This window comes from Electrona antarctica, assembly GCF_951216825.1.
Source record: "Electrona antarctica genome assembly, chromosome: 12".
NCBI lineage: Eukaryota > Metazoa > Chordata > Actinopteri > Myctophiformes > Myctophidae > Electrona > Electrona antarctica.
In genome coordinates, this window is record NC_136793.1 from 25,898,133 (window position 1) to 25,913,827 (window position 15,695).

The 15,695-nt window shown below is 42.9% G+C and overlaps 1 protein-coding gene across 1 annotated transcript in view; it reads right to left on the reverse strand.

The window, feature by feature from the left end:
- ipo11 (importin 11) overlaps nucleotides 1-15,695 on the reverse strand; it is a 217,581-nt gene that overhangs the window by 175,085 nt on the left and 26,801 nt on the right. Inside the window, exons 6-7 of the mRNA XM_079517126.1 lie at nucleotides 10,863-10,995; nucleotides 10,068-10,126 (exon numbers count right to left, since the gene is read on the reverse strand). Coding sequence (XP_079373252.1) covers nucleotides 10,068-10,126; nucleotides 10,863-10,995 — 192 coding nt within the window. The remainder of the gene's footprint in view (nucleotides 1-10,067; nucleotides 10,127-10,862; nucleotides 10,996-15,695) is intronic.

Here is a 15,695-nt window from a genome sequence, read left to right on the forward strand (position 1 = left end):
GCTGGGACTCGATTAAAAAAAGTATCTAATTAATTAGAGGCTTTGTAATTAATCTCGGTTAATCACATTTTAATCGCATATCAATATTCGACCTAGGAAAAGTGAAACGTTTTTTTTTTCAATTGGATTTTGGTACACCAGTGAATCAATATATAGTGACTACATAAGCTTAAGCAATAAAACGTTGTATTTTTGTTTATGTTTTTTTATCAAGGTGGTAGGCTATACTTAACCAAGACCAACAGTGCAGGTAGTCTATATGAATACTCAAATGTGCTTAGTGCTTTACATGGGGGGCATGAGAAAACAAATAAAAACTACTTTATTAGGGGGGAAAACACTAAGTCGAAGGAAAATAAATCAATAAAAACAGTGGAATGAGCTATTTAGAGAGTTTTGGGGAGAAATCAGCATTCCACGAGGTTGGAGCAGCAATTCCAGAACAGTGGAAAACATGGCCATTAGAAAACATCTCTGTGTTGATTTATCAATACCAACATTTTAGTTAATAGGCCATAACCTTTTTATGATCTGGTCGAGTGTGGGTTGGACTTGGATGTGGGTCCAACTCATACTTGAGTTGGACTAACATTAGCCCCATATAGAACCTCACTCCGCTGTGACCGGTTGACCACGATAGCATTCACTTCCTTGTTATGCACACCTCCACCTCGCAGGCCCGCACCATGCCGATGACACTATTTTTCTTCTTCATCCTCCCTCTCCTACAGGTTTGTATTTTTATTTTTTTATCCCACAATTTTGCAACCCATTTTTTCACCCAGTGTCAATTATCTAATGTAATTCTGGGCACTATACTTCCAGTCCAAGCTGCTTCTTTTCATCTGGCCCACACAGGTTTGTAGAGGTGTCTCTGCATGCCTGGTTGATGTCTCACAGTGGATGACATCTTATTACCTCAAGGTCAACCCAGACAAAACAGCTCTTTGCCTCTGGGAAGACTTGACTGCTGCAGTATCTTTCCACACCGACACATCAACACCCAAGTGAATGACAGCTACCTTACTTACAGATGAATCTGTCCAGCTCCTCATCTCTATGCTGATCCATAATCCTTTCTTGGTCCTCAAACGACCAAAAATAGACAACAAAAATCTAGATTTCAAACCATTTTACTACCAGTGAAGAGCAGGGATATCATTTGGCCAGAAGAAGCCATGCACATTTGAACGCATCAACTATTTACAAATATATTTTTCCCTGGACCAAATGGGACACGAAGTCCTCTCAAAATATTATTCAAATGCAAACAAGTAAAAAGAGTAGCAAATAAAAGTAAAATTAATAAAAGTTAAACATAATCTGTTTATCACCTCACCCCATTAATGGCGATTATCTCCATGTCATGATTTGTATCACGTTACAGCACTGATGGAGCCGACAACTCTGGGAAGAAATGACTATGATTAGATCAGTGGTTACCAAACGGTTTATCAGACACGCGGGAAGTCATCTATAGCAAGGGCCAAGGGGGCTGTGCTAGATCTCTCTCTCTCTCTCACAGCGCGCGCACGCACGCACGCACGCACGCACGCACACACGCACACACGCACACACGCACACACGCACACACGCACACACACACACACACACACACACACACACACACACACACACACACACACACACACACACACACACACACACACACAGCCTCATTTACAAGCACCCCATTTTCACAACACTAATGGAATACAAAATAAAATAAATAGCTACTTTTCACAAACTTCAGTGGCTTAGTTCACAACCGCTCACCATATTCAATTCTGTACCTTTCCCTTCCTCATGAAAACTTTGGCCCAAACCGGGGCATGGTTTATTAACGAAGTCCTTTCAAAATATTATTCAAATGCAAACAAGTAAAAAGAGTAGCAAATAAAAGTAAAATTAATAAAAGTTAAAGTACTTAAAATGATATGCCATATTGTCTCGAATATAAGACGATTATAAGATGACCCCCATTTTTCAAGACTCATTAAATGAGTCTTGAAAAATGGGGGTCGTCTTAGACTAGACTATTTGACATTATTCAATGTAATTTTTCCACACATTTTGTGGAAAAATAACATTGAATGTCAAATAGTCTAGTCCCCGATTATAATACGACCGCGTTTTTTAGGATATTTCCATTGGAAAACAAGAAATTATGACTTGTCATATTATTACCAGCAGCTTTTATATTTGCGGCGGTGGTGGTCCACAGAAGAAAGAAATAGCAGATCTACAAGCTCCCAACGTGTGAAGATATGAATATGATGCAGTGTGAGCTTGTAGATAGGCTATTTTAGCTATTTTATGCATTTTTGATGATTATATATTTTGTAAAGGAATGGTTTTGGTCATACAAGGTTTTCACCCGACAGCAATATATCTGACTATCAGTATCAGTCAGTTTGACCAGATTGCATTCAAATTGGCTACTATGAGTATGAGGTTTCCACTTGACAGCACTCACGCAGTTGGTTTGATTGACACCCGAACACATCGACATGTCAATCTTTCGTAAAACGAGAGTGTAACATTGTAGAGTTATGGGTCCATTTGGTTGTATTTGTACACGCTCAGGTCGCCCATTCTCCAAACCATCATATATTCGCATCGCTCCGCACACACAGGCTGTCGGTAGCAAATGTGTTACTGTCTGTTACCCATTAAATCAGCGAGTCTGCTGCCACGTTTTAGCGGCGCTCCGCTGTTATCTGCCCCCCCAATGTCGTAACTGTTCCATTAGTTGGCTCTGGGACTGGGACAGGCGAAATGGCCAATGCGAACTGTCTAATCGTAATACTTAGGCACAAACCAACTATTGTCGAAGAACAATATTGATGTAACTAAGAGATTCGCTGAGTGAGCTATATTTTATATACAGAGATTTAGAAGGAATAAGCAAAAGCGTGATGCGGCAGTCCGCTGTGTCTCCTGCATGAGAGTAGGCGAGAGTCGACTCAGTCGAGATGACACTTTGTAGAGTGGGCGGTGGCTTCCAGGCGTGCGTGCGTGCGTGCGTGCGTGCGTGCGTGAGCCAATGGAGAGGGGAGGCAGTGTTGCCAGGTCCGCGAATTATAAGCGAGTTGGAGTGCGTAAGTAGTGTGTTGAAAGGTGTTTTTGTGGGCTTTTGAAATTTGCGGACTTGGCAACACTCAGCAGAAAGATCTACCAGTCGACTAGTGGTGTTGCAAGTTTCCAGGGGAAACACTAACAAGCAACCAGCACCTTCTACGAAGCTGCTGGTAAAAATGTAGTTTCATATTCAGGCCAATAGGGCATATGATATTTTGAATGCATGATCAGGGATAACCTGACTCCGCCAGCTGGTGGCAGCAGTGAGTTCCTCCTCCTGCTCCCATCTGGTCCCTCTCAGGCAGAGAAGATGCACTCCATTTCACTTAATTTCTGACCGACACATACTGTATGCGGCTGCTAGAGGCGTAATCAACGCGATACTGATGACGTATTGTAGCGCTGCCACAGTGGATAATTTTTGGATCATTTTTGTCCCGCTACTTCCGGTTTATCGTTTCTGCTTGAGAGAGACCAGATCCAGGCAGGAGGGAACTTGTGAACTCAATACTGCCGCAATCTGGCGGAGTCAGGTTAGACCAGGGACCCCATGCAATACCTCCACGGACCACCAGGGGTCCGCAGACCACCGGTTGAAAACCTATGAGCTAGACAGCCAAGGGCATGCTACCTCCAAGATATGATCGAGCCCTACACCCTTTCCTGGACACTATGATCAGCACTAGATGTCTGTCCTGCCCGTAACTCTGTGTGTGTGTGTGTGTGTGTGTGTGTGTGTGTGTGTGTGTGTGTGTGTGTGTGTGTGTGTGTGTGTGTGTGTGTGTGTGTGTCACAAAGCTTATATCGCACTACCGTAATTTCCGGACTATAAGGCGCACCGTTAGGGGAAAAAACAAATGTGTACATATACAAGCCGCACTGGACTATAAGCCGCATTCTTTTTGGCTTGGCTTTTCCTTCTTTAGCGATCCTAGACCGCGTTACGCAACCGCACTCCCGTCCACCTATTATACCCTTTATACAGGCTGACTAAAAAGCTGAATAACTCCTAATCTACGGAGCTCTCCATGGTTTGTATAAAATGCGCAATGTTCGTTTGTGTTTGCTGATTATCCGGTGGTTTAGATGGAAACATTGGCGCTTTCTAGAGCAAGGATGGCTTCATTTTAGCTCACTAGCATTGACGCTAATTATTTAGCATCAACAACGGATGCCCAAACAAACAGCATGGTGAGTCCAGCGTGTGTTACACTGAAAATTGCTCGACAGTCTGCGGAGCTCAGGCGTGACGACAAGTAATGAAAGATGAAGTATGGAGGCCATACATTGTCCTCATAACCCAATCAATATCTCGTTGAAGAGACGAGATGACATTCATAGTGGCCGCAATCAGTCAAACCACTGAACAGGAAAATTTCACATTTGAAAGAAACCAAAAGGTGACGCATTGTATTTGTTTGTTTGTTTTAATGGAAATCTTAGGTAGTGAAGGATATATTTTAAGTTATTTAATTTATTCCTGAACTGGCTTTAAAAATATATACAAATAAAACTAGCCTACCATTTGATCTTACAAATACTGTAGAAATCAAGTGAATTATCTGATAAATGAACATGTAAATCGCAGATTTCTGATTCATGACCCAAGTTCCATTAGCCTTAACCAATTCCCACAGCTCATTTATTCAAACGCCATAATCTGTGTATCACCTCACCCCATTAATGGCGATTATCTCCATGTCATGATTTGTATCACGTTACAGCACACTGATGGGTATCACGTTACAGCACACTGATGGGTATCACGTTACAGCACTGATGGAGCTGACAACTCTGGGAAGACTATATGATTAGATCAGTGGCTACCAAACGGTTTATCAGACACGCGGGAAGTCATCTATAGCAAGGGCCAAGGGGGCTGTGCTAGATCACACACACACACACACACACACACACACACACACACACACACACACACACACACACACACACACACACACACACACACACACACACACACACACACACACACACACACACACACACACACACACACACACACACACACACACACACACACACACACACACACACACACACACACACACACACACACACACACAAATAAATAGCTACTGTTCACAAACTTCAGTGGCTTAGTTCACAACCGCTCACCATATTAAATTCTGTACCTTTCCCTTCCTCATGAATTTTTTATCTTTAGCCCAAAACCGGGGCATGGTTTATTAACGCTTCCGATACCTAGGACGTCCACACACGTCTTATCAAATACAACCACGGGGATGCTAAGGATGTGTGTGGGGAAGTCTTAAGGTATTTTTAATCAATATAAAACGGGATCACTAAAGTATTTTTTTTGGAAACGGCCCCTCCCGACCTATTTGGGTGCGCGCACACCTATTCACTTCCTTGTTTACGGCCTGACAAAAAAAAACCTATTTTCCTGACTATGCTGCATCCGCGCAGATTCATCATAACGTGGATGTTCTGGACTAATTTCTGACTTCATGGTGCATCGCAGTTACAATATTAATGCTTCGAAAGAGAGATCAGACTTACTAGCGCGATGTAGAAATGGAAGATTTCTTTATTATTTAAACAGCAGTTTTAACGGATGCACGTTATTATTATACATTTTGGAGACGGTCGGGAGCAGTTTGTACTCCAGCGGCTCATCGGAGGGCGTGGCTTGCCAACAATTCCCGTATGCTCCCAAATCGCACGCCCCTGACCTGTATGTCATGAGAGAATCAGCAATATAAAACGATACAAAAAAGTTATGAATGACTTTTTTGTGCCCACTTTCAACAAAGCGTCATTATTTTGGCCTCGTCATTTATCACTTCAAATAAATAGCCATATTAAGTGCTTCACCAAAATACAAAGCTGAATAAAAACAGCAATTATAGTATATAGTATAAATAGCTGAAATTGCTGAAAAATGTTTTTACACAGATTTTCAAGTTCTACAATGACACACTTCACCAGTAATGTCCTTTTGAGGGGACATACAGTTCATCCATACAGACAAGCAAGACACGCGAATGCGGGAAGCGAACGCAGCTTGTAAATTGCAATAACAACACACATACACACACGTTAGACAGCTACAGTATGTGTGGTAGACACACGTTAGACAACGAAGCGCTGTTGTGGCAGTCTGACACAGACACACACACACACACGTTAGACAGCTAACTGCGCTGTTCTGCCTCAGTTCTCTTTTAACTCCCCTCGAGCAAGACCCTGAGATACTCCTTTAAATGGGGCAAAGTCTCATTACATTCCCTACCTGAACTGCACAATCCATCAAATTAAATAGAGTACAGTGCAGTAACAACCATTTCTGGGTTTGTCTATTAAGCATTGCCTCTGCCTCCCTCTGGTTCAGATGTGAAACCCCCGTGCCTGCAAAGCCCACCCAACTTCTAGAGACCAATCAGTGAACGAGATGATAGCTCCAGAGTGAAAGGATGTGTCGGGATTCGCAGTGATAGCTGATCACCGCATCGAATGATAAAATGTTGTATTTTTCAAACCCTTAAAAAACTACAATGCGGTGTATGAATGCACCTTCAGAAAGCCCTACGGCAATGACAACAAAAATAAAACCACCATTGGCTAAAAGAATGCCTAAAGGTATTGTGCAGGCATTTGTATGCATACAGTAGGTAAAATAATTATTTTCAAGGTTTCTTTATTTTGTCTCCCGAGGGAGAAATTTGTCTTGGACCCCAAGGACCCACCCTGCAGCATACAGATAGAATACAATACAATACAACACAATACAACAAAGGCACACAGTGACCCGTACAACATTAAAAAAAACACACACCACCATACCTAGTGCAAAAGAGGAAGAACATCACCTCAAAACCTTCGACCCCTACCCTGTCTGCCCTCTGCAAGGACTCTGTTAAGGAGTGTGATTGACAGAGGGACAAAGGAATGCTTGTACCTATTATACTTGCACGCATGGACCTCGTACCTCCTACCTGATGGCATTAGCCGATACTCAGGGTATAGTACATGGGAGGGGTCAGACACAATTTTCTTAACCTGTCCAATGGTGGCCTGCTCAAAGATGACCTGAGGGGTGATCGGAGGTGTAGACATACCCATGATCTTCCCTGCCATTTTGGCTAATCTAAGGATCTCAGATTTGTATTTTACAGTTAGGTTTCCAAACCAACTGGTGATACCATACAGGTACCTTAGAATTGACTCTATACTAGCTCTATAGTAGATCAGCATTATGTTTCTACTTACACCAAAAAGTCTGAGCCTACAGAGAAAATGAAGGCGCTGGTGTACTTTTGCACACATACTTGTCACATGGGAGTGCCAGCTCATATGACAATCCATGTGCACTCCTAGATATTTATAGGTGGTGACCTGTTTGATGTCATGATCATGTATGGTGATCGTGGTGTGGTCACTTATAGACCTGGGATCCACTACAATCTCCTCAGTTTTCCTTACATTAACTTGTAAGTGATGTTCATCACACCAGGTTACAAACCTGTCTACTCCAGTTGTATGGCTACTGGTGTATGGCTACTGGTGTCAGAGAACTTGACTACACACTGATTGGGCTGCTTACTGCCCTATCAGAGAGCACCAAATTCAATCTCACCTGTTGTGGCCTTAGATAGAAAGGAGAAATACCATCTAATCAGAACTGGATTCACCTTCATCTCAGATAACTTACGAAGAAGAATGTCTGGATGGATTGTATTAAAGGCTGAGCTAAAATCAACAAAGAGAAGTCTTGCATATATTTTAGCTCCCTCTAAGTGCTTCAATACACGGTGTGTTAATGTGGAAATCGCATCACTAGTTCCCCCATTCCGTGCATATGCAAATTGATGTAGATCTAGTGATCGCTCCGTTTCCTTTCGGAGCTCCTCAGTTAGGATTCTCTCCAGGGATTTGACCACATTGGAAGTTAATGCTACTGGCCAATAGTCATTATTATCTTGTGGACTATTATCTTTTTGGGACTGGAACTATAATAGATTTTTTCCAGATTTCTGGCACAGTATAGGTGTCCAAGGATAGCTGAAATAGACGCTGCCATGCAGGAGTTAATTCCTCCGCACATGTTTTTAATAAAAAAGCACACATTCCATCCGGACCTGTTGCTTTGTTGGCCTGCATAGATTTAAATACCTTAGTTACAGAACCTGGGTCTATTGTTATCCCGACAGCATTATATGGTAGAGCATTTAATACATCCCAGCACTCTGACAGCCTTCGATGAGGCCTTTAGGAGGGCCATTCGAGCCACAAGTGGAGCCCAGCGCCGCAAGTGGAGCCCAGCAGTGGAGCCTGCAGAACCATTGCGGCTCAAGAATCCACCACTCCTGAATGAAGTGTCTGGTGCTGGGAGTCTGGTGCAACGCACAGGTCCTGGCGGTACTCCTGGTGAGAGCAGGAGTGGACCTGGTGAGACGTAGGAGGGGCCCAGACAGGAGGCAACCTACAGAGCCTAGTCCCTCCACATACCAGAATTGTACCTTTCAGTCCCGGCACAGTAGTTCCGGAGTGGTTCCAACGGATTGTGCGGCCCTGTCTTTCCCTAGTGGGTCCGGATCGAGGGTAGCTACTGGGACGTAAGTCGGGACTTGATCACCCCGGCTGGGTCACCCGAGTGAGGGGTATGATGTTCGAGAGACCCGAAACCCCGGTGACCTTGGGATACATCACTGAGGAATCGTGAGGATACGTCCCAGTTGCATCCAGGCGATGTATTTTCGTTCAGTCTCAAATCGCATGAAGAACTCATTTAGCTCATTTGCCCTTGCGCTCTCATTCTGAGCAGCCATGGGCTTCTTAGTGGGTTCCATGTTCGTCATTTTATTATTGAGTCCACACAGAAGGTGATGTAAGCGGTTATTGACTCTGTGGCTATGTTGATATCTGCATCATGAAGGAATATATCCCAGTCTGTACAGAGAAAGCATCCCTTCAGCTCCTCCACTGCATCACCAGACCACACATGGACAGTTTTTGTGACTGGATTTAAATACAGACTTATATGTGGGGGTGAGATATATAGTCATATGATCGGCGGTGATCCGATCAGAGTGATCAGAGGCTAGTGGGGCCATAGCTCTGGCTGTATAAGCCCCGTTGATTTTTTCTCGTGGGACACTTGACATATTGTTGGAAGCCAGGCAAGTTTCATTTCGGAATGGAATGGTCAACTGAGGCAAGGTTTATTCAACCCGTCTGTAAAATAAATTGCAGCAGTGCCCCTGCTTTTAGGAAATGTTCAGGATGAGCCTGCTAGCTCAACCAATTAGTACACTGACCACAGTCTGTTGAGAGCAATTAGTGCACTGACCACAGTCAGTTGAGAGCAATTAGTGGTCAGTTGTGAGGACCCGGGTCAGACTCTTGGCATCACAACTACAACTCATGTCTCCTGTTTCTTTCCTTTCTTTCCTATTATATCTGAATAAAGCAGGAAAAAAAAACTGGGTCTGGGTATTTTTTTTTTTTTTCTTACACCAATTTATAAGGTTCCGCTCACCAGGGAACAAGAGGATTCCTCAAAGCCAACCAGTGTCATAATTTGGTTCAAACAAACCACTCATGATAGGCAGAACGGGAAGTGGCAAAAACACGCAGTTCACGCTCAAACAACCAGAATGTTTTGTGAAATTTATTCTATTAACTCTGAGCCATGGGAGAACCGAAGCTATCCCCCAGACACACCCTCATATCTATTTGAGACTGAATTGAATTAACTGCTCCATGAATTTGGGCTTTCACCACCCGATGGCCATGAGAAGAGCTCAATAATCAAATCCCGGGTCCAGGCGTCAGGCACTGTTAATCTTAACCGCCATTCACATTTTGCAGAGTGCAACGAAACTAATTTTCGAATCAACAGACCAATAAATAAGAACACATTCTGAAATGTATGAGTGGCTCCACAGTCCACACCCACTACATTACCTTTTTAAATAAGCCCTTTTTTCCTCCCTCTCACTCACCATCACTTCCATATTCTGTTGTGGCTCTTGAAATCCATGGACAGTCAGTTTGCGAAGAACTGTTGAGAGGGAGAGAACAAATTAACCCAGGTGCAATAACTGGCTCTCATTATGCAGTCAATGAATATTCATCAATACAATCATGTGGCTGTTTGGGTGGGCATGAGTGGAGATTCACGGATTCATTTTCTATCTGTGGTAGAGAGGAAAGCCCTGAAAGAAGTATCAAATATGAATCTTCCCAGTACTAAGTTTAGAATCAATGCATATCTGTATACTAATATGAGAGAGGAGAGCTCATTTATGTGTAAGTAAGTAGGGTCCATGTGACCCATCTCCTGTTTCTGTACAGTGAGGCAGATTCATGTACAAGTACACCCTGTGGCCATGACGCAAGCAGGGACCCCCAATCAAACCCTTGACTGCCAATTATTGCCATTTATGTGTGCGCAATGAGTAAGGGCCGATTCATACTCCTATTTTACCGCTGTTTCGGCGCTGTAGTGCCGAAATGATTTCGGCTCGTCAGAAATTTTCAGTAGCACCGAAGAGCCGACTTTAGGACGGTACCCCCCCCCCCCCACCGAACCTCAAATGACGTCACATTGTAGGCTCTACAGCGCCGAACCGACTTTTATTCGGCTCTAAAATAGGAGTATAAATCGGCCCTAATACGGTAATCTTTCATGAACACATTTCTGGCTTTTAGACCAAACACAATTGGAAATTGTGTCTGTGTGGTTGTGTTTCCGTTTGTGAATTTACATTGTAGCCTATGCACATGTGTTTTGCTACCTTTAAGGGAGAGCAAAGTCCTCTCCAATGAGCTGAGGGCTGCCGCCTCGTCCCTTGCATAGATCTGCTGGAGGAAGCAGCCGGTGTGGTGGCTCCAAAGTGAGCAGGCAAAGCTGTAGATACCCGATGCCAGCTGCCAGAAAAACACACACACACACACACACACACACACACACACACACACTCAGTGATCACAAATGGACACACCGATTCTGCAGTTTCAGAATTTAGAGAATTCAAGTGAATCCACATAAAATAAGTCACAAGGTAATCTACCAGTAAGACGCCCTGAGGGCGAGAAGCTGAAACAACAGGTCTGGGAATGCCCATATACAGTATGGACCCTTTTCTCTCTTTTTTTAAGAAATGTAGGTTTTCGGGGCGGGTAGGGCATGAAAAGTGTGCCAATTAGTAAGGCCAGGTGGGGCCTGTAAGCCTGTTGAGAACGTAGTTTTCGCTGGCTGACAGGTTTTGCAGGTTTTCATAGTAATCTGCGACCTACAGTCGCAACAATCTACATATTGTAATCTAGCAGGAGTATAGCCTGGAGTTGAGCAGCATGTTTGTTGATTTATCAAGCTCCTCCTCAATTTCCTCGTTTGAATTTAGGCATTGCCTTGGCGATTTTAACTTTGGTGCTTAACTAAGTGAACAGAGTACTGTAGGTATCAAAGGGCTTGGCCTCTTGAGGCTGTTTCATTATGCAAAACATTTTGCATAGAAATTAAAGCCAGTTTGAACTATCATGCTACTGTATGAATAAAGGACTGAGGCAATTCATAGAAAACAGACCGTTTCATAATTCCCTCATGTGGGAAAGACTTGCAGAACACACCATTTTCAACTTTCACAGCTTAGTCAGAGTTCACTATAAAGCTGCCAAGAGCTGTGTCTTTGGCAAGACATTTATCTACCTGCCTGTTCATTTCATGTGAATGTCATTTTCTTTTTAAATTAAATTCACATGACCCTAACCCTTTTGTGTCATCTCCACACCCCTCAGAATGCTCGGTTTCTAGGCAACCAGGTACAGCACATCAGGGGACCAGTCTATTCTGGGTAGTGTGATAGACTGTGTATGCATACTGTGTATACAGAGTGTGTGTGTGCGTGTGTGTGTGTGTGTGCGTGCGCAAAAGATCAAGTTATTTGGCAATAGTGGCAAAGAAAACAAGGAAACAGCAGCCGTCGGGACAAAAGAAAGACCTGTGTTTTAATTTAAAACACTTTTCTATTTGTTTTCGTCAAATTATCCAAAAAACAAGAACTAGATAAATGTGCTCAGGTCTCCACCAGGCCAGGTAGCTTATTGTGGACCAGTAAAGTAGTTTGGAACCCAGTGGAAAAGGGTGCGGCTTATTTGGGGAGTTACGTAATAATCAAGCTACACTAATCCAAGAGGATGGCCATGGAGGTCAAGTCAGCTTTGCTCTGGGTCCCACAGCACACGCAAGCTCAAAATGACTACACATTTTACAACAAATGCTAAGTATTATGCAAAGGATGATAGCTGCTTTCCTCACCATTAATGCACTTGCACAATGCACACTCTACAGTTAATATAAAATCACACCCGTGTGAAGTGAGGGGCATCATACATCATCTCATTCCAGCCAATCACAATTTGCGCCTTCACCTTCGTCTTCAATGTTTGCGTTTACACAACGTTTGTGTGTGCACAAACCCTCAAAAGGTGGACATAGGAGGGGCTAGCGCCCCTGATAAATTCCATGAAACTTTGTTATTGCGCAACATTTCAACCGGAAGTACTGTGATGTAAAATACATTTTCTTTTTTTGTAGTATTTAGATTTGTTTTTTATTAGCGGTCAAGCCTGAAGGGGTGAAGACCCCTTATTGTTTTTTCGCGCAGTTTTGGCAGTTCTGCGTTGTCTTTTTCCAAGAAATTCGGCAATATGGTAGAGGATCATGGGAATCGCTCAAGAACTGAAGCTCACAGTCATTCGTCAAAGGACCTCTACTTTTAGGTCTCCCAATGAGTAAATTATATGATTTGCTCGATTCACTCTTGACAACGTTAGAAAAGCGACGCCAAGGAATTTCATAGCCTGGTTAACCACCCCTCCTTGAAATCGCATTTCCATTCATTTGTGTGGAGTCTCGACACTGTTAATTGTTAAATCGTTGGTTGCGGGTATACAGCGTTGACAGACAACCCCTTCAGCCAATCAGCGTAACAAAAAAACTGTCTCCAGTCTCCAGTCAGTGAACGACACTCGCCCGGAACACAGAACCTGATTGGGTCCAAAATCCGGACACTGCTCATGCATGGTTGATTCGTGGGCTAACAAAAAAGTGATATCATCTCCAGTCTCCAACCAAATAATTATTAATTTGGAAGAGTTACTGCTATTATTTTAATGTTTTATGCCTTGCTTTTCCTTGCTTTTTTTCTCTATTGCTCTGTAAAGCACTTTGAGCTGCATTTCATGTCATGAAAGGTGCTATACAAATTGTCACACTTTATTATTATTTTTCTGGAGTAACCTACCTAACTTCCGCTGTGATTGGCCGAGCTTTGCATAACGTTTGTAGTAGCTAATTGGCTGTTGGTTACGTAACCAATCTATGTTTTACAATCGTTTATAAAGACATAAATTCCCTTGCAGGGGCAGAAGACCAAACTAATCAAGCGTTATAGAAATTTTCAAATTAGGGAGGGGCCTATGTAAGCGACTGCGGCAATCACACTTTGCAATTTTTCAAAATTGCGACTTTTCTAGTTATTATTATTATTATCACTCCTCTCTATACAACATTACCTCACATGGTCTAGTAGCCACGTAGTATGCTACTAGATGTATGCCGATGAAAGGGACGGACAGATACGCAGATCTCCATATATGGCCATATCAGTCGGAAAGGTAGGTGTGAGGGCTGCATACCGCACCGAACTCTTATAATATATTGTCTCTGCGAGGCCAAAGGCATGGCCGAGACTATGTCTTGCCCCCCGTCTGTCCAAACGTCCGTCCATCCGTCCATCTCCACACCAAAGACCTGATCGAAGTGAAACTGTGCAGTGTGCACACACACTCCCTGGATGCCAGAGCAGAACCTCTGCCCCAAATCTTTCAGAACGGCATGTGATAGAAGGCTGATTTCTTGGATGGAAATGTGTCATTCTGCGCTGTGATTGGCTGGACAGTGTGTCATTCTGAGCTGTGATTGGCTGAATTCCAGGCCCATGGACATACTGGGTATCTCATATCCCTAAACTGGTATGGACTAGTACTAATAATTTAAATAACCCATTATCCTTTATTATCAGTATTCTGCTTTCAAATCTTTCTCATGTCATTATAGCTTCTCTAGAATAGGCAAATAGTCCCATTAAGAATTGAAGATAAAGAACTTTGTAGAAAAGGAAATTTGCCTCTGCCACACTGGCAGTCAGTATACAACAATAAAAACATCATTACATAAAATACACAGATGCATTAATACTATATCAAATGCATTCCCATAATGTAGCAACAGTGGTCAGTCATTAGGTAGTAGAGCTATTTAAATAGTTGGCACAAACTACAACGCTTCTTTTTGCTAATGGCACTTAAGAATTACAGAACACACTGTAAATCATCTTACTGATAAACTTTGCGTAGGCATTAATGACACCTCAATGCCCATTTCTTCCTGCAGTCTGATTCCAAAGTATGGTAGGGACTGAGATTGTAAAGCATTAACATGGTGGCCATAACAGTTCATACAGTGTATAACTATATACGGTATACGCATTTCAACTGCATACCGGATAAGCCGGATAAACTAGACTGAGCACAACTCCCTTTCCACCGGGCAAAAGTAGATAGAACTTGGTACGATGTTTTATACCTCCTTTGAGGTTCCAAGGAAGCTTAGATGGTGTCAAAGGGTGAGGAAAAAAATGCTAAACACCACGATTGTTCTGGTCTGTGTGTCTGTTTCGGGCTAATCTTGCAAACGACTGGACCAATTAGAAACTAATTTCTCAAGCATGCTACCTGTAGCCCAAGACCCCAAGTACTGTGACATGATTGTTTCAATAGAGTTACCATTGAGTTTTATGTAACTAGATAAAGTGCCCCTCGGAGCACAGGTCTCCACCAGGGCAGGTCAGGTTGTGGCCTCCTGGTGGCGCTATAAGGCTGTCCCCAAACATTCAGGGTTCGAATGTTCGCTCGTTAAGGTTGGCACTCGAGTCTTAATTGATGGGCTTGAACCATTTGGGGTTTTTTTCTCCTTTTTTCAACTCTAAAATATATCTCGGCGAGAATGCAATATGCATAATAAGAGTACTACGTTCATGTTGTGTTTACATGTTCATGTTTAGATGTTATTAATCAGGGGGGTACACAACCGGTGGCGGGTGGCCAGTGCGCATACGTCGTCAAAATGTTTTCTGCGTGGTAGATGCAAGGCTCATTTGCGCACCAACAGCTGAGATAGTTATGTAGATAAAACTGACAGGCATTCAAAAGGAACTCAAATGAGATGTTAACCTGCTGTAAGTAGACTTAGAAATAAAACTAGTGTTGACTAATCATTACATGTGGCTCTAATTTTGAAGAGGAAGTTAGTGCACAGGAAGTCCGTTTCAGTTGTAAACAAGCTACTATGACACTCCCAAAAGTCCCAAAGTTAAGTGCTCCTCTCATAGTGGTAGTTGTCGCTAAAACACGCAAGGATAATTATTTACAATATAAAAACGATGCATCTTGAACAACACTGGGATGGAACCTGCAGCAGTAGGTGAGTAATTACTTTTATCTATGTTGGGCGTTTGTTTTGGTTTCAGTGGTTGAGCTGCTTGGTGGGGTTGAGCTGCTCAACG